The sequence below is a fragment of the Leptopilina heterotoma genome, unplaced genomic scaffold (assembly GCF_015476425.1).
Source record: "Leptopilina heterotoma isolate Lh14 unplaced genomic scaffold, ASM1547642v1 Lhet_235, whole genome shotgun sequence".
Taxonomy (NCBI): domain Eukaryota; kingdom Metazoa; phylum Arthropoda; class Insecta; order Hymenoptera; family Figitidae; genus Leptopilina; species Leptopilina heterotoma.
This window is the reverse complement of record NW_025110952.1, coordinates 1,188,374-1,216,113: the sequence shown is the minus strand read 5'-3', so window position 1 is coordinate 1,216,113 and position 27,740 is coordinate 1,188,374. Positions and strand designations below refer to the sequence as shown.

Below are 27,740 nucleotides of genomic sequence, written 5' to 3'. Positions count from 1 at the left end.
ATTTTTATAAATATTAAATACTAAATACATTTTCAAAATTTAAAATAAAAAAAGAGTTTCGATAATTGAAATTTTTGTAAAAATAAATTTAAAATAAATGATTCTTTACAAAGTGTTTGATAAAAATTTTTGAAAATAAATTTTAATAGAATTTGAATTGTAAATTTTGAAAATAATTGATTTCTTAAAAATTTTAATGAAAAATCTTCAACTGTAAATTTAAAAATGGTAATTAATGAAAATTAGCTTCATAAAAATTATATTAAAATATTTTTGAAAAAAATAATTCTTAGAATTTGTTTATTATAATTTTTTGAAAATAAATTAATAACTTAAAAAACATGGACAGTTAGAATTATTATAAAGAAATGAATTTTTGTATTTAAATAATAAATCTGTTTATATTGTGGCCTTAAGTTCACAATATAAACAGATTTATTTGACAAAAATTAAGGTCCTGAAAACATTTTAAGTTGTATTTAAATAATTGAATTCTGTAAGAACTTTCGGAAAATTATTAAAAATCATTGATTTCGAGAAGAAGTTTGATTAAAAATTGTAGAAAATAATTGAATTTTAAGAGAATTAAAGTTGTAATTTTTAGAAGCTGTTAGAAGTTATTAAATTTCAGAGGGTTTTAAATAGAAATTTTTAAAATTTTATTCCCGTATAAAATCAAACAAGAAGTAAAATTTAAATATTTATTTAACGAAATTATTCAAGTTTTAAATAATTAAATTTAGAAATCAGTGAAAGATGAGAAGAATAAAAAATAAAATTTTTGTGACGACGCTGAATTAAATAAACGACTTTTTCGACTTTTTTGCTATTTTAAATTGACTAAAGCGACTTTTTTTGCACCTTAAAGTCGATCCGAGGCCTGTATTAATTTAAATACAATGTTGTCAACTCAATGTTAACCCAATATTATAGACTTACTTATAACTCTGTGTCCAAAGTAGCCATCACGCACCCAATTCAACAATTTTTGATGCGAAAGATCATTAGCAGTATTTGTAAGAGTTAAATTTTTTTTCAATAATCAGAAAGAATAATCTGTTTCTGGACTATGCAATAATTCTTCAGCAGATGTTGCTGATTCCAATATCCCAATTTGCTGCTGTCTGCAACAAGTGCCAGGTGGCACGTTAGCCAGATATCGAGCGACCCGACGGCCGACGCACTTTCCCCCTTTAAACTATACTGATTAAATTTTCATCCGATCAACTTAAGAACTTGCAGACCCATTTTTGAAAACATATGCTTTGGAAAAATGTAAAACATTCAACTTTTTCCCTAATGGGGGACATTATATTTTTCTGTCCGATCTGTCCATATGAGAAAATGAAAGATTATACGAATTTGATGTCAAATTGTCTTTTCAAAACTGTTTGTCGACTTTGGGATGACAATTTTAATTATTTCGAGTATTAAATTTTATTTGTACTGGGGTTCGACTTCAGAAATTAATTTCAAAAACACGTATTCACGAAATATTTACAAAAATTCTTTGGAATGTCAGTTGAAAATCTCTCGCTATAAACGATGGTCACCAGTGATAATGTATGCCTTTCGTGTCATAGGGTAAGTCAAGGGAAGATTGATCACTTGTGTTAGTCTTTCAACTGTAACCGGGATTTTGCGAAAAAATAATTTTCCCTATTAAATCTTTTGGGAAAAAGTTCATGCGTATGAAAAATTATTTTTTAGCATTTAAAATCATGAGACATGATGAAAATCGCGATGAGATGGATCAAGAAGCAAAAACGATCTGGCACTCCTATTGGGGTACCCCTATGGGTTCGTCCATTTCTCCAATCTTAATTGACATATAGTTTTGCAAGATTTTTAACAAAATATTATTATTAAAAAATACCCAAAATTTTATCAATATTTGTCAAATTTTTAATTTCTATTCATCAGATTTAATAATCGACTAAAGCAATGATTAAACTCCAATTGCCTTAAATATAATGATAATCGACATCTCAATAAAATGAAATCACGTGATATTTAATAAGAGAAACATTGTTTGAAATCTATTGTTAGACACTCGAGGGTCAGTGGGTTTCATGAACTTGTGAGGTATCGTGTAGAAATCAGTTTCACAGGCAATGGATAAAAAAAAAATAAAGCAACTCTTACTCTTTCAAATATACTCTTTGCATTTCTTCCACTTATTACAATTGTTCTGATGTCGTGCAATAAAGTTTTACTGAGATCTTTCTTTTTTGTACCAGTGACTACTAATAATCCAAGGGTGAAAAATTGTTATGACCTCTGAGATGAAAGCTGTACAAGTTCATATTGTTCCTAGAAGTACCTCGCTCTTGTTGAGATTCTCTCGCATCGTTCTAGATCTAATAAGGTCAAAAAATGAATTCACATATTTCAAATGATGAAAGTTCTTCAGCAACATAATAAAAAAAAAAGAAACAAAAACATTTTTATAGAAAACATCCGAACTGGGCTTAATTAATTTTTTTTAAATTCCCCTTTTGTTTGGGAAATACTTTCATTGTGATATAGTAGGTATATTGATAGAATTCTAAACTAATAGCTAATTGAACCTTTTGTTAATTCACAATAACGAAAGTTGGAGAATTTTTATTTAAAAATTTGTAATTTAAATCATAAAATGTTCCATTTGATAAAAAAGAATATTGGATTCATAACTCCAAGGCAGAATTTTTTTTTTTTCATCACTTCAAGATAATTAATAAGAAAATGTCAATAAGTATTAGAGTGAAAAGAAAAATGATCCTACAAAGACTGAACTAAGAACATTGAAATGTTGAAAGCAGCAATAAATTTGAGCGACAGATGTGATGAAATCGGAAATGCCTGCAAAACTTAATACAAGATTTTGAGATTCCGGAGATGAGACGCTAAAACTTGACAAGAAATTACACAGGATTTCCGGAGAGAGAAAACCCAGAAGCGTGACCCTTCTACTTGTGGAGAATGTAATCTTGAGCAAACAACCCCCCGTTGAGACTCTACTGTCTCGTGAAAATTATGAAAGGTTTTCTGGAGTTTCATCTCATATCATAAGTTATCATACTTTTCTTTCCCTAAATTTCTATTTTATATTTTAATCTCTCTCCTCTCTCGTATCATATCAATGTTATACTATAACTAATATCATGTTTGTTTTTATAACTTTTATTTCATGTCTTTCTTTACTAGTTTCCTCATATGAAAAGAGTAGATATGCCAAAAGATTTTCAATGGACCAAACGATTTATTACAAGAACAATTATTACAACAATATTCTGAGAGAGTCTCTATAGGAGACAATATTTAGAGAGGAAATATTTCCATGTGGGATTGTATAACACACATTATCGATTTTCCAGAATCTCTTCTGCATTCTTCTCTACCTTTAACTAACAATAATTACCCCGTAGTATTTACTTTTCATTACAAGGAAATAAAATTGTCTTTCATATTCTGAAAAATTTTTAAATTATTATAATTCCATTCGTGTAAAACTATACTATTAGTGTAATCGATTTATTGACGAAAAATTTTATTCAATATTCTATTAACAACATTAAAGCTAAATTCTCTCCCAAAGGGAGTAAACTTTTTTCAAAACTCGACTTGAAAAAAATTCCTTGGAAAATAACTATAGTAGAAATTCTCTCGGAATTCCGACAATAATGCCTAATAGAAATTCTGTACTAGGTCCTCAAAGGGTCAAACAATTGATTTTTCAATGGGTAATAATAACTGTTCAAAAATAATTTACAACTTTTTTTTCTTGGAACACTCAACCAATTATAGTCTTTATCATTAAGACATCTTGTTTTTAAATGCTGTTGAAGCAATTACACCCCTTCTTACTTGTTTGTTTGTTGGCAGTATTAGATCAGAATTTCTGTGCATTTGACAAAAACATTTTCGTATTAGTTACTAAACAGTCTCACAGTGTTGACATGTATCTTTCAAAGTGAAAATTCTAATAACGAAACTTAAATTAATTCTTTACGAAACAATGGATAAGTGATTATTAATCTTCGGATTCAGTATTAGATATGCTTCACTTAGAATATTAAGAGTGAAATTGTAGCTACAACGAAACTGTTAAAAGACTTTCTTAATCAGTAAAAGAAAATGTAAGATGCAAAGTTGATTGTCAATCCTCCAAGTCCAAACTTTGACTTGGAGGATTGATAATTAACTTTGCATCTTGTATTCGATTGATTAGTTCTAAAACAATAGCTACTAAGCTATTCCTAAGAAATTCCTTCAAAGGAAAATTATTACAATGAATTGGTGAAGTGGCTAAAAAGAAGTTAAAACTCTAATTCGTTTGGTGTGATAATTACAGCCACAAAGTGAATTCCATTAAAATTTAACTAAACACATTCAGTGCAAACGTTTCTTATTTACTGTCATCCAAAAATGTCATTGAAACTATATTATCTAATCCCCATCAAACTTTCGAATTATCCCCCATACAAAATGACAATCAACTGAGTAGACAGAAAGATCAACAGAATGTTTAATTTAACAAAATGAATCTAATCGTTAAGACGTTATGTATCCTTGTGATTTGGAAAGTAATCTTGCAAATATCTGCAATTGAAAAGCATTATGACGGGTTAGTAAAGTATCTAAAGGAAGAATCGAAACTACACCAGGTAGTATTTCTTTTTGATTATGAAAAAAATACCACCGACGATTCAATAAGTTTTCTTTTCAAGTCAATCAATAAAAACTTCCCATCTTCAAGTATCGAGTACAGTAAACGGAGAAGTGAACTGCTCAAGGTTTATTTGAAATCACTTGAACCTCCCAGAAAGACAACGCTATTTGTAGTTGTAACAGATAGTGTGAACTATGTATCTACTAAAATGGTTCGTAAATCTCTTTCTATGATTAAAATTTTATCAAGACCTTTACCAACGCCGAAATGTTTAATCGTGCATTCTCGAAAAATACCTGACATGGATGTTAGGAAAACTTTACAGACTTTATGGAATTATGATTTTTTGGACGTCACTATTTTGATCTATCGGCAAGAAGACTTGAAGCAAATCAACAAGAAAAGAGACTATCCACCTTTTATGCATCGGTTAAATCCGTTCATAAATAAATACACTGTACTTAAGTTATCAGCTAAAAGCCAATGGTTTCCAAATAAGTTGGAGAATTTACATGGCTATCCATTAAGATTCCTCTTTTCCAATGGAAGTGGGATAGTCGCAACTAAATTTAATACTGCGAAGAAATTTACTGGAATTTTAGCACACGAAATGAACTTTAAACCCAAAATTTCTCAAATTTCTTCATCTGTATTGAAGAAAGAAGTACTTTTACATCGGCAAAGAGCTGAAATGTTTGCAAACACATTTTTCTTAATTGACGATGTAAAAGTCACTACGCTGCAATTGGGTTATTTAATTGAATCTGATGCAAAAGCTGTAATACCGAAAATTGCAAAATCTTCTAATGTCATTGTCTTTTCACAAGAGTTTCTATTCATGATTCTTGGAACTGTTAGTATGATGTGCGTACTTAAATTAACTGCAATTATGATGCGGTTCAGAGAAGGTACATGGACAACGTTGAACATCAGTCAAATCATAATGGGATTGTCTATTATTGAGGAACCAGTCAAAGTGGTGGAGAGAATGGTGTTTGGATCGTTTGTAGTTGCTTGCCTCGTCTATACAGGCTACTTTTTTTCCGTCATCTTGGACATTTCGTTGCAATCCCCACCAGAGATGACAACTCTCGCAGAACTCGCTGCATCGTCTTTGCAACCTGTAGTAAACAGTATGGCTTTAATGTCTTCAATGGCTGAAAGTTCTAACCCTCATATTCGTAAATTATCACAAAATTCAATTGTACTTCCGGATAACAGATCAGAATTAGCGTGCCTTCAGTATTTGAATGATTATGAAAATGTGTCTTGTATTTCCATTAGGGCAGTATTATATGTTAATCGTATACGGAAGTTAAGAGGAGAATTTAATGGAAAATTGTTGTTAGAATCGGTTGCTAGTGTACATGAAGGATTCTTAGTAAGAATTTATTCGCCCTTTACTGATCGCTTTAGGGAGATTATTATAAAAGCAGGACAATACGGTTTCATATCAAAATTGTTTAGAAGTGGTGAACTAGAACATCAGATTTTAGAGCCACCAACAGAAATCGAGAAAGAAAAGTTATTGCTGATTTCGTTGTACGTACTGTCGATTGGATTTTCATTGTCTTTTCTTGTATTTCTATTTGAAATTTTTGCAAGTATTATTGATGAAAAGATTTTTGATTTTCTAAAGAGATTTGTCTAAAAAGTGTCGATTAAAAGTGTTCGAGCAAAAAAGTTATCTAAAAATGACGGTAAGAAGTTATACTTTATTTGAAACTAATGTTATTATCGCCATAGAAACATTGATCGTAACTTGAAAAGAAACAGCCGGAATCTTGAAAATTTTTACTTTAATTTAAGTCCAAAAATGAAAGATTTTTCAATACATATTCAATTTGTTTAATGAAAATGAAATTACATCATTTCAAGGTTCCGGCTTATTGTTTAAGTATTGCAATAACCGTCTCAATTGTGATAATAATCCGTTCTATATGAAGCATAAGTTCTGACAAATATTTTACCTTTATTTTCTCAAATAGAAGTTTTCTTTAAATTACTAAAATCAAACGGAATAACGGAATGGCATTTTAATCAATGACAGCTGTCAAAAATGCTGTCAAACTTTTAAGGACCAGATTTTTTTGAATTTTTATGAAATTGTTTGTCAACTGTTAAAATGACATGTTGCTACTTAGTTTAATTTCAGTAGTCTAGAAAATACTTGAACTTATTTAAATTAAGGGGTTACGCCACCCTGAAATTTTCAAAAAATTTTTTTTTTTTTTTGCTTAATTTCAAAGTTTATATTCTAACGAATATTTTGAGATGTCGCCGAAGACAATGTCTCACTAATTACAAAACTTATGGTCATTAGAAGTCAGCGCGGTGGGGACGCGCCGAGAGCTGCTGGAAGCAGCGACTTTCTATTTTCGAATGGTCTAGGGGGCCCTTTTATGATTTAGGAAGGGTCCTTTTCATTGTATCCCTTCCATTCTTAAATAAAAAAATTATGGCCCAGGAATTGCTAATTAAATAGTAAATTGAAAAATTTTCAAGTTATAATACACAAAAGTTCATTTTTTTCTTCTTTTGCGTTTTTCTCGAAACCACAATTTTCGAGACGGTGTACACGATAACTCAAAAACTATTCAATCGATTGACTTGAAAATTAATATACATCTTCCTAAATAGATTTTCCACAGAGTGACGTGGGATTTTTTTGATTGAATAATTTGAAAATTTTTTATCCAATTTTTTATACGGTAATTTTAGCCAAAAAAAAAATGTCAATTTTTGAAGTGCTTCCATTTGCGTAAAAAAATTTGTTTTTTTAAATGGCTTTGTCACTCTGTTCAAAATTTATCACTTTTTAAGAAAAATATTGTTTTACTTGTTTCTGACAAAAATTGAACTGCCAATCATGTACACCATCAAGGAGTGCTCCGGAAAAATTGATCCACGCCAATAGTTATATCTCCGCCATTTTTAATTAAAAACAATTTTTTTTTACTATTTATAAAGCTCAATATATGTACTAAAGCATCAATAAATATAAAGAAGTCCTACCTGAAACAGTTTTATCAAAAAAATTCCTAAAAAACCATCCGATTTTCATGCGTTCAGGGTGGCGTAACCCCTTAATGTAAAATACTGATGATTAACCAAGTAAATGAAAACTAATTCAAACGAATTAAGATTTTTGGTAGAAAGCGGGATTTAGTCAAGCTCTTTGTATATTCGATTAAATTTGATTCAATTTGCACTAATTTGAGAAAAAGAATTCGCATTCGAAAGAAACGACCAAGGCATGCATTGCATTCGTGCTGTCGAATACAGTTTGACGAATTCAGGAGAATTGCAACATGGCTCCAATTCGTATTTGTCGCAAAGCTGAATTCACTGAAGCTCTTTGTGAATTCATTTTAATTAATTTCAATTAGTTTCCGTTTACTCTGGGAAAATACTTGAATATTCATTTGTCAGAAATTTGGCAGCATTTTTGACAGCTGCCATTTATTCTTGACTATACAGATTCGTGTTAAGCACATCCTAAACTACAAGTATGCAGAGTTTATTCTTAAAATAATATTCTTAAATTTTAAATTATCACAAAATTCTATTGCAATTCCAGATTAAAAATCAGAATTAGGGTGCCTTATATATTTGAATAATTATCAAAATGTGTCTCGTATTTCTAGGAAAACAATATTGTATGTTAATCGTGTACGAGAGTTAAGAGGAGAATTCAATGGAAAATTGTTGTTAAAATCGATTGCTCGTATGCATGAAGAATTCTTATTAAAACTCACTCTTTTTAAGTAGTGCACTAAAGCAACCAGATCATCTAGAGAAAGAGAAGTTATTGCTGATTCCTTTCTACGTGCTTTTGATTAGATATTCATTATCTCTTCTTGCTTTTCTTTTTGAAAATTTTGCAAGTATTATTGATGAAAGTATTTTTGATTTTCTAAAGAGATTTGTCTTAAAAAATGTTTGTTAGGAAACGTGCAGTTATTAAGTGCTTATTGCACCAGCAAAAAGTATTGATTTTTAAAATCAAATTATAAATTAATATACTCCGAAAATTGTATTTTATTTATGGTTTAAAAATTATATTATGTTTGCAATTTTTGTTTCTATAGTGATGAAAAAATCGATTTTTTTACATTTTTGTTATAAAGTTCAAGGTTTTTACTTTCGCTATTTTCGTGTTAGATACGTGTGTGGTAATTTTCTTAGAATAGGCATAGATTAAGAGTGTTATACATTTAAATTTTTAATGCATTGAAAATGTCTTTGCTTTCTTTTCTTTGCACAATATCGTCGGCTTGGTTAAAAATTAAATTGTACCATATCAAGCAAACCCATTTCAGTTGTTTGTTATAAAACAGAATTGTAAAAAATAAATTTTTTGCTTTTTCAAGTTTGTTAAATAAGGTTATGCATTTTTAAAAAGAGGTTTCTTATGAGTACTCTTCCCTATTTTATCAATGTATTTACTCAAACTTTCTAATAATTTAAAACAATTATTTGTTAATCTTTAGGAACTTTGGAAGGCAATACTTTCATTAATCTTCATCGGAATGGTATGGTTTATAACAAACTTTTGAAATGGTATTATAATAGCATTATATTAATGTATAAGTATTATGCTTTATAAATAGGTATGCAAACTGGAAGAACAGAATATGCAATCTGTTACTCACACTATTTGTGTTATTTATTGTAAACTATATCAGTGTGAAATAAAATTTGATTCTGATCATTTCATGGCTGTTTTCTTATTTTCAGTAAATAAATTTCTATGAATAGTTTCAAAAACAAAAGTAAATTAACATTTTTTTATCAAAGGGTGCCTATAGTGCTATGTAACTTAGCCTGGACGCAATTTGTTAAGATATTTTTTAATCTGGTGATATGAATGAACGCCGGGCAGTAAAAGTTTCCTTTTTACCTAAAAAAACAAATATGCACACCGAATATTGAGTTTTGCTTATATTTTAAAAATACAACCATGTTTGTATTTTTTGTTTCTATAGCGATAATAAAATCGATAATTTTTTTCTTTTTTGCTATAAAGTTCAAGGTTTCTACTCACTTGATTGTCATGTTAGATACGTGAGGAACTTTCGTAGAATACGCATAGATTAAAAATGTCATTCATTGGAATCTCTAATTGAAATATCTTTGCTTTCGAGTAGATATACATAGTATATCTTTAAGCAGGTGTTACAATAAAATATCTTATATTGAAAAGAATGATCTGTTTTTTAAAAAAATTTTTTAAATGTCCTGGATAACTTTTCATGCCCTTGGGGTATGAAAAAGACAACGATAAGCGGTTTATAGGATGATCTATGTCTGACCAAGAGACGTTTTTGAAAGGAAGACCTTTTCTAAATTTGTAGAATTCATTGTTTCAACATATCGATGATATCGATGATATTTGGCAGTGGACAAGAACATCCCATTTGATAACAAACTTTAACCCGTGCCACCGAGGGTAAAAATTCAAATAGGATTTAACATATATGTATGTTCATTTGTGAACGCTCCCTTTCAAAAATCATTGCTGTCGGCTGAAAGTTTTTAAAAAAGCTGTGACATATTGAAAAATGATAATTGCAACAAGTTTGCCATTTATTTCCACAATTTAAAAAGTTTTTTGAGAAAATTCAGTTAATTTCTAATTTGATAAATGTCAAAAAATCTGTTAACATTTGTAAAAAGAAATTTTCTAAAAAGTTTTATATTAAGTTCCACAAATAAAACTAAGTTAGTATACCTAGTTCCGACAAGGGACCAAGTAGCATGTGGACTAATTAGAAATTCCTGTTAGCAAGAAAAGAACAATGGTATGTTTATCATTTTCTTACTAAAACGATTTTATAACTATAGTCCACATGCCACCAGAACCCCAGCTAGATCTAGGTAAATTATCTTAGCTTTAAGGGGCTGTCTATATATTACGTAACGATAATTTTTGAAAATTTTGACCCCCCCTCCCCCCATGTAACACACTGTTATATACATTAGCGCCATTTTTTTGGCTTATCGTAACAAATAGCTGGACCCCCCCACCCCTCAAAAAGTGTTACGTAATATATGGACGATCCCTAAGTTGTTCTAAACAAGTATTTCCTACAGTTGTGGTCTGAAATGAGATAAAAATCCATTTAAATTAAAACATCAGTTCTGACGGACATTTTTAAAAGCTTTTCTTTATCCAACACCGTTAAAGAATTGATTTTTTTGAATGGATAGTCAATTTTTTAAAGTAATACACGGATTTTTTACTTAGTAAAGTCAACCTATTATTTATTTTTTATCACAAAGATATCTTGCTTGTAATCAGTATAAATATACGTTCCTAACTGAAGAATAGCTTCAAACCTTTATGGTCGATTATTAGCGCGAAAAAACAACGTTTTAATTTTCTCTGCAAGCTCTGGAAATGTGCGAAGTTTTAAGGAAGTCTATGCCATTATACTTCGGTCGGCTTACTTGTTAGCAATACTACTACAAAATTCCCATATAATATTGCCATAAAGTGATTTTAACATTTTAACCAAAAAAATTGTGACAGTATTAGACATGCTTCACTTATAATATTAAGAGTAAAATTGTAGCTATAACGAAATTGTTAAAAGACTTTCTTAATCAGTAAAAGATAATGTAAGATGCAAAGTTGATTTTCAATCCTCCAAGTCCAAACTTTGACTTGGAGGATTGATAATTAACTTTGCATCTTGTATTCGATTAATTAGTTCTAAAACAATAGCTACTAAGCTATTCCTAAGAAATTTCTTCAAAGGAAAATTATTACAATGAATTGGTGAAGTGCCTAAAAAGAAGTTAAAACTCTAATTCGTTTGGTGTGATAATTACAGCCACAAAGTGAATTCAATTAAAATTTATCTAAACGCATTCAGTACGAACCCCAATTGACTCTAAACCGAAAATGTCATTGAAACTATATTATCTAATCCCCATAAAACTTTCGAATTATTATCCTCCATACAAAATGACAATCAACTGAGTAGACAGAAAGATCAACAGAATATTTATTTTACCAAAATGAATCTAATCGTTAAGACGTTATGTATCCTTGTGATTTGGAAAGTAATCTTGCAAATATCTGCAATTGAAAAGCATTATGACGGGTTAGTAAAGTATCTAAAGGAAGAATCGAAACTACACCAGGTAGTATTTCTTTTTGATTATGAAAAAAATACCACCGACGATTCAGTAAGTTTTCTTTTCAAGTCAATCTATAAAAATTTCCCATCTTCAAGTATCGAATACAGTAAATGGAGAAGTGAACTGCTCAAGGTTTATTTGAAATCACTTGAACCTCCAAGAAAGACAACGCTATTTGTAGTTGTAACAGATAGTGTGAACTATGTATCTACTAAAATGGTTAGTAAATCTCTTCTTAGTATTAAAACGTTATCAAAAACTTTACCAACGCCGAAATGTTTAATCGTGCATTCTCGAAAAATACCTGACATGGATGTTAGGAAAACTTTACAGACTTTATGGAATTATGATTTTTTGGACGTCACTATTTTGATCTATCGGCAAGAAGACTTGAAGCAAATCAACAAGAAAAGAGACTATCCACCTTTTATGCATCGGTTAAATCCGTTCATAAATAAATACACTGTACTTAAGTTATCAGCTAAAAGCCAATGGTTTCCAAATAAGTTGGAGAATTTACATGGCTATCCATTAAGATTCCTCTTTTCCAATGGAAGTGGGATAGTCGCAACTAAATTTAATACTGCGAAGAAATTTACTGGAATTTTAGCACACGAAATGAACTTCAAACCCAAAATTTCTAAGGTGTCTTCATCTATATTGAAGAAAGAAGTACTTTTACATCGGCAAAGAGCTGAAATGTTTGCAAACACATTTTTCTTAATTAACGGTGTAAATGTCGCTACGCTGCAATTGGGTTATTTAATTCAATCTGATGCAAAAGCTGTAATACCGAAAATTGCAAAATCTTCTAATGTCATTGTCTTTTCACAAGAGTTTCTATTCATGATTCTTGGAACTGTTAGTATGATGTGCGTACTTAAATTAACTGCAATTATGATGCGGTTCAGAGAAAGTGCATGGACAACGTTGAACATCAGTCAAATCATAATGGGATTGTCTATTATTGAGGAACCAGTCAAAGTGGTGGAGAGAATAGTGTTTGGATCGTTTGTAGTTGCTTGCCTCGTTTATACAGGCTACTTTTTTTCCGTCATCTTGGACATTTCGTTGCAATCCCCACCAGAGATAACAACTCTCGCAGAACTCGCTGCATCGTCTTTGCAACCTGTAGTAAACAGTATGGCTTTAATGTCTTCAATGGCTGAAAGTTCTAACCCTCATATTCGTAAATTATCAGAAAATTCTATTGTACTTCCGGATAACAGATCAGAATTAGCGTGCCTTCAGTATTTGAATGATTATCAAAATGTGTCTTGTATTTGCTCTAATGCAATACAGTATGTTAATCGTATACGGGAGTTAAGAGGAGAATTCAATGGAAAATTGTTGTTAGAATCGGTTGCTAGTGTACATGAAGGATTCTTAGTAAGAATTTTTTCGCCGTTCACTGACCGTTTTAGGGAGATTATTATAAGAGCAGGACAATGCGGTTTCATATCAAAACTCTTTAGAAGTGGTGCACTGGAGCATCAGATTTTAGAGCCACCTACAGAAATCGAGAAAGAAAAGTTATTGCTGATTTCCTTGTATGTACTGTCAATTGGATTTTCATTGTCTCTTCTTGTATTTCTATTTGAAATTTTTGCAAGTATTATTGATGAAAAGATTTTTGATTTTCTAAAGAGATTCGTCTAAAAAGTGTCGGTTAAGAAACGCGCAATTATTAAGTGCGCCTATTGCACCCGAAAATAGTATTGTTTTCCAAGTATGTAGCACATAATATTACTGTTATGCTAACTAATGTTATCTTACATCGAACACTTTAATATTGCAGTATTTACTAGTTTGTCATATAATAATGAAGTTTTATTGAAGTAATATGGTTTTCTACTTGGGTTGTAGAAAAAATCATTTTTTGTCAATAATGCATGTAGGAAGACATAATGAAAACATTTTCAGAAACTTTCGCTAGAAATACACCTGGAAACGCGTATTGCTCTACAACAGAAAAACATAGATAAGCAACATTATCGATTAGGTTCATTTTTTTATGTTCATTTATAGAAAAATTGACTTAAGCGACAGTAGGTATCACTTATACGTATGTTTTTCCGTTGTAGGGCAGCTTACCTGAATTACATTTAGACAATTTGGGCCTTCAATGCTATTCATGCACTCGAAAATAGGAAAACAAAAAAATTGTCTATTGTAAGAATGTTAGTCGAGTGTCAAATAAAGTATTTGTGTGTTTTTGAAATCAAATTATAAATTAATGTACTCCGAAAATTGTATTTTACTTATGGTTTAAAAATTATATTATGTTTGCAATTTTTGTTTCTATAGTGATGACAAAATCGATTTTTTAAAAATTTTTGTTATAAAGTTCAAGGTTTTTACTTTCGCGATTTTCGTGTTAGATACGTTTGGTAATTTTCTTAGAATAGGCATAGATTAAGAGTGCTATACATTTAAATTTTTTATGTCTTTGCTTTTTTCTCCTTGTACAATATCGTCGGATTGGTGAAAAATTGTATCATTTTAAAAATTTGTTATAAACAATACTAGGTATTTTAGTTATTTGTTATAAATTTGTTATATTTATAAATTTGTTAAAAAAATTAGGTATCAAAAATAATTTTATTGATCTTTTTCAAGTTTGTTAAATAAGGTTATGCAATTTTAAAAAGTGGTTTCTTATGGGTGCTCTTTCTTATTTTATCAATGTTTTTACACAAAGTTTCTAATGATTTAAAACAATTGTTTGTTAATCTTTATAAATTTTTTAAATGCAATACTTTCATTAATCTTTTTAAATAGTTATGCAAACCACGGAAGTATAGCATATAAGCCGTTACCTACAACTGCAATGTTTAAAATATTAAACACACATTTATTTGATTTATTGTAAACTATTTGAGTGTTAAATAAAATTTGATTCTGATCATTTCATAACTGTTTTCTTATTTTCAGAAAAAAAATTTCTTATGAATAGTATCAATAAGAAAAGTAGATTAACATTTTTTTTTATCACAATGTGTTTAGTACGAATTTTTTTTTTATTAAAAAAGTGTAAAATTACGAACTATTCTCATTTCTAATAAAAAAGGAGAGAGAGAGAGAGAATTTAAAATCTACAAGCACCAGCGGTTTTCTACCCCCAAAGACATAAATTCAATTTTAAACACATTACATATACCCGTGTAGAAATATCCCTATTATGGCCATATTAGGGAATGAAACACACGGCCCGACCTGGGCCAGATCGGGGCGACGATCAAATGTGGATTTCCTGATCAGGGCCATATCGGGCCGTGTGTTTCATTCCCTAATATGGAAGGCCCGATCAGTCCCTGATCCGGGCCATAGCGAAATTTCTACACGGGTAACAGGGGAGAGTTTGAATTGCTATACCTATACACTATTTGAAAAAAAGATGAACCATTTCGTTTATCATTCATCTCATGTTCATTTTTTATCCTGCTTCTAAAAAAAAATAGAAATTTTAACATTATTTCTATAAATTTTAACGAAACTGAAATAAATTCCTTTCTCTCACTTACAACTCGTTAATCTTCTAAGCTACAGAACAACAAATATTTGCGAAAACTAATTTAACTTCTTAATTGGATTGTAAAAAATGGGCATTTAAGCATTCTTTATTTTTAGCTCAGAAAAGAGGATGAGAATAAATTTTTTTTTCTGAGTAATGAAGAAATATTGCGAATTAAAAAAATTTGTTTTCAAAAGGTATGGGGATGCGAATTGTCCATTCTGCTGATTGTCAGAAATGTAAAATTCAACTTTTGTGAATGAAAAGAAAAAAAGAGGAATAAAATAAATTTATTTCTGGTTTACAATTTTTTTTTTGCATATTTTCCATTGCGTTAGCGGGAGTGCAGAAAAAGTTTTTTCAAATGTAAAATATGATATGAATTTTTTTTTCAGCCAATAAACACAGCTTTGTTAGGGTGGTGGGCGTTGAGGGTCATTATTGACTCGAGAAGCACCTGTTCAGAAATTTTCTTCTGTAATAGAACTGCTTTTCCATCTTTTCCCACCCACTTCCTGAAAGCTATTTATTCGACTTTTCCTCTCTTTCACTTCCACTCCTCACTCGCAGTTATTGCTATCTTGTCCTGGCTCTCCGATGTCAGTGCAAAGAGTGATAAAATCTGTGGCTCAAAGCTACTACTGCTGCCATAACTATTACGACAGCTCAAATCTCCTCCGTCGAAAATGCTTATTACCACTCCTAATGGAATCAACATTTTAATTTTAATAACCGATTTAAATCCATTTGCGGTCCATTTAATATTTCATCATCATAATTTTTTTATCATCATGAAAACACTAAATTGAGAATAATTTTGCGCAAAAAGAAGGAAATTTGGAATTAAGGAATATAGAAAGAATATTGACATGAGGACTATGAAAATTTTTTAAAAGTAATTGGTAGGATGTAAATAAATGAATTCTATATTTCTATCTAAATATTTATACTGTTCCATCATGAAAATGACAATTTTCTGACATTTCTTTGAGGAGAAGAAAAATAAACTAAATTGCGATCAATAAAGCGGAACTTTTGCCTGCGGCTTAAAAGTCACTACGCAGATATGAGACAAATGACCAAATATATTTCCTCTCATTTCCTCTATGATATACTTACTTTAATGGATTATGAATTATTAGTGTTGACAAATAAATTGTTTATCGACAGAACGAATAACACTCGTCGAGTACTGTAATTAATTAAAGATAATAGTTTCTTAGTTAAATACTAATAGTTTCTTAGGTAAATATTATTCAATTACTTAATTACTTGTGTTTATCGGAAAATAAATCAAACAACTAGATTTAATTCCGAAAAATTTTTTATTTTTTTATTCAAGTTTAAGAATGAAAGTAAATTAGTTAACTGAGAAAAAACTTTGAAAAAATGTGCAAAATGAATCGATTTTCTTTTTCTTTGCAACAAATCGATATTTGAAGTTAAAAATAAATTTTCAAAACAAAACCAATCCGTCAGTCTAATTCTATTATTTTATACAAAAAGGTTGCATAAAATTGTCAAATATAATTTTTCATGTTTTGACCAATTTACAAGTCTTAATAGTAAAAATGAAAGCAACATGGTGTATATAAAAACTTTTAAACCCTACTTTAGACATATCTGTCTAAATAATTTACCTAAATCAGATATTTACAAAATAGGATTTAATTTCTCATTTCCAATTAAATTTATTTTAAAGAAATTATTATAATTGGCAATTATACATTTGCAATGCAAAAAGCATGTGAATAATTTATATAAAAAAATTTATTTCAAATTCAAATAGCGCGCAGTGTGTAAGGGAAACTCATTACACAACAATTAACAAACTTTCCAAAAATGCCCAAAGGCATATCATCGTTAAAATATTTCAATCTCTGTTTATGCGATAAAGTTTACCCCTTTCCGGTTTGAAGTGATATTATTGTGGTGCACACAATTACAAATTACAATTTCACTTCAATAATTTAATAATTTGAAAAAAAGATTTTATGAATAAATTATTTGAATCAAATTAGTACAAATATTTCCGAGTGGATTAAAATTTATAAATTTAAATAATTTATATTAAATTGTTAATTTTCCATCATATTTTGCATAATAAATATAATTATTAATTTTTGTTGAATACTAATTATTGTTTTGTTTTGAATAATGTTTCAGGCATTTTTATCAACTTTCGAAGAATCGGAATAATATATAGTGGAATAATGAAGATGACAGTATTTATTTTCTCTGTACTGAGCACTTTGAGTATCTTTTGTTCGGCACTGGAAGCAAGTACATATACTGACAGGGATAATAATGCCAATTTAGATTATGCTGCTAATAGTCGTTCTTCACAATATTTACCCATGAAGAGATATACATACGTTTCCGAATATAAGAGACTACCTCTTTACAATTTTGGTATTGGAAAGGTATATAATATTTTTTAGAAAACTATTCAACACTGTTTAGATTAATGGTAGATGTTTTGGTAGTTTTCACTTATCCGCGGTAGATAATTAGCTTCGGACGATAAAATAGAACGACTTTTTATCTATAGTCAACCAGGGGGGCGATTCTGTTACCACTTTCCACTTTCTACTCCCACACGGAAAAAATAAGTTCAGCAGATTTTACGAAACTAATTTCGCACTAGCGGATATTTAAGATTCCTAGACGAAGTTTTTCAAAAACCCAGAAACTTTCACTACTTTAAGCAGAACAATTGTCGAGAAACTGCAACCAGTGTTGTAATTTATAAAACAAGCTTGAATGAAGAAATGTTTCGTATTTTCTGGTGAACATTTTATCAGAAAATGGTAAAAATGTTTCGTGCAATCTAAAAACGCGTGGTTTGAGTTTCCACTTCGCTGTCTATCGTGAATTCTCGAACACAAAGTTTCGTAAAATTCTATACGGGGTGTACCAAAAGTCGCGTTATAAATAGATATGTTGAAGCTTGTCTCGTCGCGTCGGTATTAACTTGTCTGCTGTATATAGATATAATATGTGGAAGGAAAAAGAGAACTGCTTTACCTGCCGGTAACATTTGGATAATTGTTTTCTTTTACGTATTTCACATTTCATTGTTCCAAATTCGTAACATTTTTTATGTGCTTTTGTAATCCAAACTTTTAATTATTATTAATTTCTTTTAATTTACAGTCCAATAAATTTTATAGTTTATCATAATATTTACCGATGACAATATATATATTAATTTCTCAAGTTTTAACTGTTATTACTTCAAATTTTAGACAATTTAATATAAACATTTTTTGAGTTTGAATTTAATTTTGAAAATTTTTTGTCAATTTATTTATAATTTAAAATTAAGAATAAAATTATTTTCTAAAAATTGAAAAATTTTATAGAGATTTTATAACTAATTATAATCAAAAAATGTTATTTTAAAAACCATAAAATATTTTGTATAACTTTTAAAAAAATGATTTTTTTAAAAATTAATATTCAGTATATTGACATTTCTCACAAGCGCAGTTTTAATCTCCTCAGTTAGTATATAAAGAAACTCAATTCTTTCATCTACAAGTGCGAGTTATATTGTATGTGCGTTGCGTCAGAATTCGTTTATATGTATGCGTATTTCCGTTAAGTTAGTGTCAGAATAAAATAAGCCAATCCAAACGAACCATTGCGTTGTAGAGTACAGTCACATGTGTCGAACCAATCATCTATCTCCTATAGAAGACGAGAAAAAATGGTCTTGAGAGCTCATTGGTACATTAAGAAATTCTTTTTTCTGCTTTATTCGTTTTTTTCTCCGTGAATATTTTTTTCCGTGGCGCATGCGCTTCAGGCTAAACATTTTACAAAACTCTTGAATTAGAACGTCCAACCGATCATTTGTGAATTCCATAGAATTTTTTTTTGAGTTTTCGAGAAACGCAGTCATCATATATTACTATTGATTCTGTTTTATCTTATACTAAACTCCTCTCCGTATCCGCTATTCCAAAATTAGTTTCGTAAAATGTACTAAATTAATTTTTTCCGTGCACTTTCCACTCTTACTTCCCACTTTCTCTTTACACTTTCCACCTTCCACTTTCCACATTCACATTCCATCTTTAACTCTCACTTTCTACCCTTCAGTTTCTACTCCCACATTCCACATTCACTTCTCACCTTCCACTTTTTACCCCTGGTTTCCACTTCCCACTTTCACATCTCATATTCAACTCTTATTTCTCACATTCACATCCCATCCTCAACTCTCACTTCCCACCTTCCACATTCACTTTCCACCTTCGACTTTCTACCCCCACTTTCCATTTTAACTTTACACATTCACTTCTCACCTTCAACTTTCTACCCCCCGTTTCCACTTGCCACTTTCTGCTTTCACATACCATCTTCAACTCTCACTTCCCACCTTCGACTTTCTACTCTCACTTTCCATTTTCACTTCCCACCTTACACTTTCCACTTCCCACTTACTGTTTTGCACTCACATCCCACCTTCAACTATCACTTCCTACATTCCACTTTCCACATTTAATTCTCAACTTCCCCTTTTTACCCTCAGTTTCCAATTACTACTTTCTTTTTTTACTTTCCACATTCACTTCCTACTTTCCACATTAACATCCCGTCTTTAACTTTCACTTCCCACATTCCACTTCCCACTTTCCACATTCACTTCCCAACTTCGACTTTCTACTCCTACTTCCTATTCTCACTTTCCACTTTCTACTCCCACTTTCCACATTCACATCCCACCTTCAACTATCACTTCCCACATTCCACTTTCCACATTCTACTCCCACTTTCCACATTCAATTCTCAACTTCCACTTTTTATCCTCAGTTTCCACTTCCTACTTTCTTTTTTTACTTTACACATTCACTTCCCATCTTCAACTTTAAACATACTACCTTCCACTTCCCACTTTTCACATTTACATCCCATCTTCAACTCTCACTTCCCAATCCAACTTTTCACTCACACTTACAACCTTTCACTTTCTACTCTTACTTCCCAATTTTGCTTCTCACTTTCCCCTCCTAATGGTGGGAATTGGAAGTGGAAGCAGGGAAGTGAGAGTGGAAAGTGAAAGGTGTAAAGTGGGAGTGGAAGGTGGTATGTGAATGTTTAAAGGAGGAGAAAAAAAGGTGTGAGTGGAAAGTGAGATAGGGAAGTGGAAGGTGGGATATAAATATGGAAAGTGAAAATGGGTAGGGAGAGGGATATGGAAGGTGGGAAGTAAGAGTGGAAAGTGGGAATTGAATGTGGGAAGTGGAATGTGGGAAGTGAATGTGGGAGTGGAAAGTGCAAGGTAGGAAGTGAGGGTGGAAAGTGGTAGTAGAAAGTGGAAGCTGGTAAATGAATGTGAGAAGTGGAAGATGGCAAGTGAAAGTTTGAAGGAGGAGGAAAAAAAAGGTGTGAGTGAAAAGTGAGCTTGGAACTGGACGGTGGTATGTAAATGTGAAAAGGGAGAGGGAAATGAAAGGTGGGAAATAAGAGTGGTATGTGGAAAGTGAATGGTGGGAATTGAATCTAGGAGTAGAAAGTGAAAGTTGGGAAATGTGTGTGGGATTGGAAAGTGGAAGGTGGTAAATAAATGTGGAAAGTGGGATGTGAATGTGAGAGTGGAAAGTGAAAATTAGGAAGTGGGGGTGGAAAGTGGTAGAAGAAATTGGAAGGTGGTAAATGAATGTGGGAAGTGAGAGTGGGAGGAGGAGAAAGGAAGAAGAAGTTAGAAGTGGAAAGTAAGATTAGGAAGCGAAAGGTGGGATGTGGGAGTGGAAAGTTCAAGGTAGAAAGTGAGGGTGGAAAGTGGTAGTAGTAATTGGAAGGTGGTAAATGATTGTGGGAAGTGAGAGTGGAAGGAGGAGAAAGGAAGAAGATGGGAGTGGAAAGTAAGGTTAGGAAGCGGAAGGTGGGATATGGATGTGGGAATGGGAATGGGAAGTGAATGTGGGAGTAGAAAGTGCAAGGTAGGAATTGAGGGTGGAAAGTGGTAGTAGAAATTGGAAGGTGGTAAATGAATGTGGGAAGTGAGAGTGCAAGGAGGAGAAAGGAAGAAGATGGGAGTGGAAAGTAAGGTTAGGAAGCGGAAGGTGGGATGTGGAGTGGGAAGTGAATGTGGGAGTGGAAAGTGCAAGGTAGGAATTGAGGGTGGAAAGTGGTAGTAGAAATTGGAAGGTGGTAAATGAATGTGAGAAGTGAGAGTGGAAGGAGGAGAAAGGAAGAAGATGGGAGTGGAAGGTGGGATGTGAATGTGGGAGTGGGAAGTGAGCGTAAAAAGTGGGAGGTGGGAAGTGAATGTGGAGTGGAAAGTGCAAGGTAGAAAGTGAAGGTGGAAAGTGGTAGTAGAAATTGGAAGGTAGTAAATGAATGTGGAAAGTGAGAGTGGAAGGAGGAGGAAGGAAGAAAGTGGAAGGAAGTGGAAAGTGAGATTAGGAAGAGGAAGGTGGGATGTGAATGTGAGAAGAGAAAGGGGAAATGGAAGGTGGGAAAAAAGAGTGGAAAGTGGGAGTAGTAAGTGAATGTGGGAAGTGAAATATGGCGAGTGAAAGTCTGAAGGAGGAGAAAAAAGAAGGTGGGAGTGGAAAGTGAAATTTAGAAGTGGAAGGTGGGATGTAAATGTGAAAAGTGCATGTAGAAAGAGAGAGGGTAATGGAAGGTGGGAAGTAAGAGTGTTATGTGGAAATTGAATGTGGGAGTGGAAGGTGGAAAGTGAGAGTGGAAGGTGGGAAGTGAGAGTGAAAGGGGGAAGTGAGAGTGGGAATGGGAAGTCGAGAAGTCGAGAAGTTACATAATGGACCCCGAGTAATTCACTTATCATCTTTAATTTAAAATGGTCGTCGCTGCCATTGTTTTGACAGTACCAAAACACAAAAGATAATTTTCATCTTTCTGTTGCTCTTGAATATTCGGGAATCACATCCGAGTATATGCACCAGGAAGCACTTCCCCTGATGACTGCGACCAAAAATCGGTTTTAATTTTACAAATAGAATTCCTCACTTCATAAAATATTTATTAAAACTTATTCTCTCTTTTTTTTATTTTCTGCACTAAATATAGAGATCACGTCCATATGAATTTGGCGTGGGTAGACGAAGCAAAACCTATGGATTTGGCGTTGGTAAAAGATTTAATTACGACGATCAATCAATGGACTACTTGTCTGATGCATCCTACGACCCGAGTCTCAACGATTTTGAAGATGGCCAACCACAATACAAACGCAGTCCTCAACGATTTTCATTTGGAGTTGGAAAAAGATCAAGTGAATCATCATATCCTGAATCATTGGTCAACAATATTAAAAAAGAAAAGAATAACACACACGATCTTAATTTATACGAAGTTTACGATTTAATGAGAAGACTTAATAAGGGTGATGCTATTTCGCAAAATCCTTAAATCACCAAAAAAAAAAATCATCTTAAACTCAATTTTTCTTTAATTCTCCAAAATCATTTGTAACAAAACAGTATTATGACAATTGTTTCGAAATTTTGTAAATTCCTTTATGTAAATTAGTTGTCTGTTATAAAAAGGGATTTTCTTGATTCGAAACATGATTTAAAAGTTTATTATTGATCATACCGTAAATACATGATTTGGAATTATTATTTCGTTTAGGAAAATGTTTCAAATCCTTATTTAAATATTGTGTAGATATTGGACATATTTGGCAAGAGTAAAATTGAATTTCTCACAAATGCCATCTGAATTAAATAAATAAATTATTATGCCATATAATTATTATAAATTAGATTATTCATATTTGATAAATTTGATGTCTCCTTTTTTACTTTTAGACATAATACAATACACATTATTCTCATATCAATGTCATAAGAATAAAAACAAAAATAATAAATTAAAACTTACGTCTGTGAAACGCTTCAAATTATTACAGAAAATTCTATAATAATTATACATACATTGTAATTAAGATTTTTTTTTTTTTTTTTTTTTTTTGACGAAATCGTTGAGTACTGATGGATAAGAAAAAACCCTTCGCATAATCCACTCTAAAAATTATTTCCTTATAATACATTCTCCATATAGTTTTGGAAAAATATTATAGTCGATTGTAAATTGGAAAAAAATTTTCTGTTTTAAGATTCAATAAAATTTGTGTGCCCCTTGCTTTTTGCAACAAATTAATGTATAATATGATTTTTTGTAAAATGAAAATTTCTCTGTAAAATAGGAAAATTTTGAAAAAAAAAATTTGCAAAAAAATGGATAAATTTTAAATCACAGAATTTAATTATAATTCGCATTAAATAGGAATAATTACAACTCGCATTAAACAAAAGTAATTAATATATACGCTAATTTTCCATAAACACTACAGAGTACGTATAATAAAGTAAACTGAAGTTAATTTCGAATCATGAAAATTTTAATTGTATATGAAAACATGTTACTTCTTGTTTTAAAAATAATAGCATTTATAAGGCAATGGTAATTAGAAGAAAAAAATTTTTTCTTTAATTATACAATATTGTTGAATAAATATGGAAAATTATACTGATTCGTACATTTTTTGTGCAAATTGCCAGACATAGTCGAAACAAAAGTTAGTCTATGAAAGAAAATTTTGTATTTTTTTATTCAAAAAAAATTTATGATTTACAGAGGATTAACCGCTCCTTATGAATTTTATCATAGGTTTTCAAAAATTCAAAATGGCGGATCCAATATGGCGGAGGTAAAAATTAAAAATTGTTCGGATTTTCTTAAAATTTGTTAATCGAGGTTTTTTGGGGTTATTAAATAAGAATTTAATGTTAGATTTTCAAAATTCAAAATGGTGGATCCAATATGGCTGGCGAAAAAAAATTTAATAGATTCGCTTTAAATTTGTTTCTTCCGAGTTTTTTTTTTATTTTCCTTTTAAAAATACGAATTTCGTCTAAATTTTCTTTCGACTATATTCGTAAAACTTCTCGAAAAGCGTAAAAATATAAATTTTGCACAACAAGTTTTGAATATGCAATAATTTTTTTTTTTTGCATTTTTTTTCTTTATGGACAAAAGAAGAAAATGTTTATCGATTTTAAGTGAAAATGAAAAGAAATATATACATATATATATTTGTTTGCATATATAAAATCTGGGGGCTAAAAGCAATAATTTATGCAAACCTCAGAGGTAATCTGGTTCAATTCTTGAAATCCAATTTAACGATTGAATACTCTTATTATTTCTCTCTTTGTCATCATTTCGGTTACAAAACTGTAAATAATTCTCTTCAAAAAATGAATTAATAAAAATTTTCAAAAACATTTGACATTAAATTCAAAATATATATAATAAATTTTAATTCAATTTATTATAAAATATATTTAACTTTTATGAAACAAAGTTTTGGAATAAAATAAGCAGAATAAAATAAATTAATTCCTAATGAATTATTCATATTTTGTATATGTTATTGTTTAAAAAGTATATATGTTTAAAAGTCAACTAATATGCGAAATTTAAAAGCTACATATCCGTTTCTATAATAATACAAAAAGTATACATTATCATAGTATGTATTGTTCAGTGAGGCGAAAAAAACAAACTTTTTTAATTACTGTATAATTAATAGAAATTCTTGTTATTGTAGGAAGTTTTCTAAATATTAAATAATAATTTTTTTTTTTTTTTTTTTGCTAATTTCTTTGTATTTGTTTTTTAAAATATGTATATTCAATATGTTTAAAATTTAAAACCGAGTAATTTGGTTCTTTTTCCTAAAAATCTTCATGTTAAAATAAATGTATTTTCTTTAATCAATGTGTTTTATTCAACTCCAGTAATCTCATGTATTTTCCCGCCCTTTGATATTATCTAAAGTTACAAAAGAATTTCCGAAAAAAAGGGAATACAATTTCATTGCAACTTTGAGGATACGAATAGCTATGAAAGGAAATAAAAACCATTCGAATATAGGAGAATAAAATTCTATTTCCTTTCATATTTTCTCAAATGATTTTTTTAATAAAATTTTGAAAAATGATAACGAACGTAATTTTAAAAAAAAAGTTGAATTTCTATTGTTTAATAATATAAAAATTGTAAATTTTGAACAAAAAAAAAAATCTTTTTGTCGAAGCTTAAGTTAAATTTTATTAATTTCATAAGGAGGGAAAATCTAATAATTATGATTATTAACTACTAGAAACAATTCGCGCGCTAAAACGTGCGGCTAACTTCTTACATACTTTTTTAAATAAAATTAGCAATTTTAAAAATAATAGAATTTAAAAATTTTTAATTCAAATTTTTTGTCATAAAAATAAAATATGAATTTGAATATAGATTATTACTATTATAACCACAATAATTATATATTTTGATTGTGAAACAGGGGATTTAAGAAAAAATCAGAAAAAAAAATTTTTTTTTAAATTTTTTTTAATTAAAAAAAAAAATTTTAAATTAAACTTTTAGAATTCATAAGAAATTTCTGAATTTTTGTATCTTTTTTATTTGCCTCATAAACTGTGAAATTAACACGAATTCTAATATAAAATATTCAATTTTTATTTTAAAAGAGTTACTTTTACAATTTTTATAAATAAATGAACTGCAAAAGGTTTTAATTTGAAATTTTTAGAAATTTCAATTTTGAAATCAAACTAAATTGGAAATTTTAAAGAACTTAGATTTTTGAAAAATTTCAATAATTCCAATTCTTTTGAAATTATTAGTTACATTTTTTAATATATATTTAATTAATTATTCAAATAATAAATTTATAGAAAAATTTTAGTTTTGCATAAATTCAATTATTTTCAAAAGTAATCAAATTCTTTTCCAAAATTTAATAAAATTCTTGTTTTGAATTTATTTAATAAAATTCTTATTTAAAAATTTTTTTGTATAAATTTCTTCGCAATAATTTAATTATTTTCCAATAAATAATCAAATTTTTTACAAGGATTGAATTATTTTCATAAAAGAATAAAATTCTTTTTATGAATTCAATTATTTTTATAAAATAAAACTCATCGCAGAATTTCAATTATTTTTAATAAAATTTCAATCAAATTCCTCGAAAATTGTCATTTTTCTTACCATAATTTTAATTACAAAAAAAACGTCAAAAGAAATCAATCATTTAAAATTTTTTTTTTAAATTCTTTATGAGAATTTAATTTTAAGAAATATTTAATTATTCAATAAATTATTTATTATTTAATTTTTGCATTTAAATAATTGAATTCACGTAGAATTTTTTAATAAAAATTGATTTTCATTTCATAAAAATATGAATTTCAGTTAAAATTTTATATTATTGAATATTTATTATTCAAATTATTTAAATATTCAAATAATATAATTGAATATTAAAAGCATTATAGCGTGAATTTTAAGAAATAATTGAATTTTGAAAAAGTTACAGTAAAAATATTTCTATTATAATTTTTTTTTTTTTTTTATTTATTTCTATTATTACTTTTATTATATAAAATAATGATCTTAACACTCGGTTATTTTTAATTTATTATGAAACATGAAGAAATATTCTTATAAGTTGTTAAATTTCAAAAAGGTTTGAATTCGAATCTTTTGAAGAATTTCAATTCCTGTGGAAAAATAATAATGATTAAATATTTGGAAAAATATTTTTTTTTAAATATTTTTTTTTTATTTTATTTTTATTTTTTCCATCCCATATTTGTTATTGATGTTTTCGAATAATTTTACAATCGTTTTTAACAAATAGAAATTTTGTAAATATTTTTTTCAAAATAAATTTAAAATTTCTTAAACCAAATTTGATTTACAACATTTTTTTTTTTTACTTAAAACTTGTACTTTGTTTATGAATTTTAATTGAGAAGCAGAAAATGTGCAAAATATTTTCCAATTTCTAATTTTTCAACAATTACTTCCTCTATAGAGAAAGTATTTTTTTTTTTTTTTTTTTTTTTTTTTTTTTTTTTTTTTTTTTGAAAAATAACTCCATAATTTCGATTTGTCAAACAATTAAGTTTTTCGTATTAAAAAGAGGATAATATTTTACAGGATTAACAATTGGTTAATTACCTAAAATGTTTGTTACAAAATGCTTATTTTTTTTAGAAATAATGAATAATAACATTAATAATTTTTTTTAGATTAATAAAAATATTTTTGAATTATTTGAAAATTTTTCAAAAATATTTAATAAATTCTTCGTTTTGTTTTTTTTTTGTTTATCAGAAAAACATGGACGTAAAATTTAATTAATTTGAAGTAGTTTCTCTACATTGCGTAGAATCACCTTAATTCCTTAAATGCATATAATAATCTCTATAAACACATACCGCATTACTCCCACTACAATCAGCGGTGAAACGCCCCCCTTAAATCCGGATTAAATGTATCTCTCGTTGAATTTTGTTTTTCGTAATATAATGAACCACAGGCGCAGTGATAGGGAGTTAATTGAATTTCCTTCAGTTCATT

The 27,740-nt window shown here is 29.3% G+C and overlaps 1 protein-coding gene across 1 annotated transcript in view; it reads left to right on the top strand.

Annotated features, from left to right (window-relative positions):
* Positions 1–24,087, top strand: part of LOC122502611 (allatostatins) — a 43,405-nt gene extending 19,318 nt beyond the window's left edge. Inside the window, exons 2-3 of the mRNA XM_043612761.1 lie at positions 17,484–17,740; positions 22,362–24,087. Coding sequence (XP_043468696.1) covers positions 17,531–17,740; positions 22,362–22,703 — 552 coding nt within the window. The 5' untranslated portion in view covers positions 17,484–17,530 and the 3' untranslated portion in view covers positions 22,704–24,087. The remainder of the gene's footprint in view (positions 1–17,483; positions 17,741–22,361) is intronic.
* Positions 24,088–27,740: the final 3,653 nt, after the last annotated feature.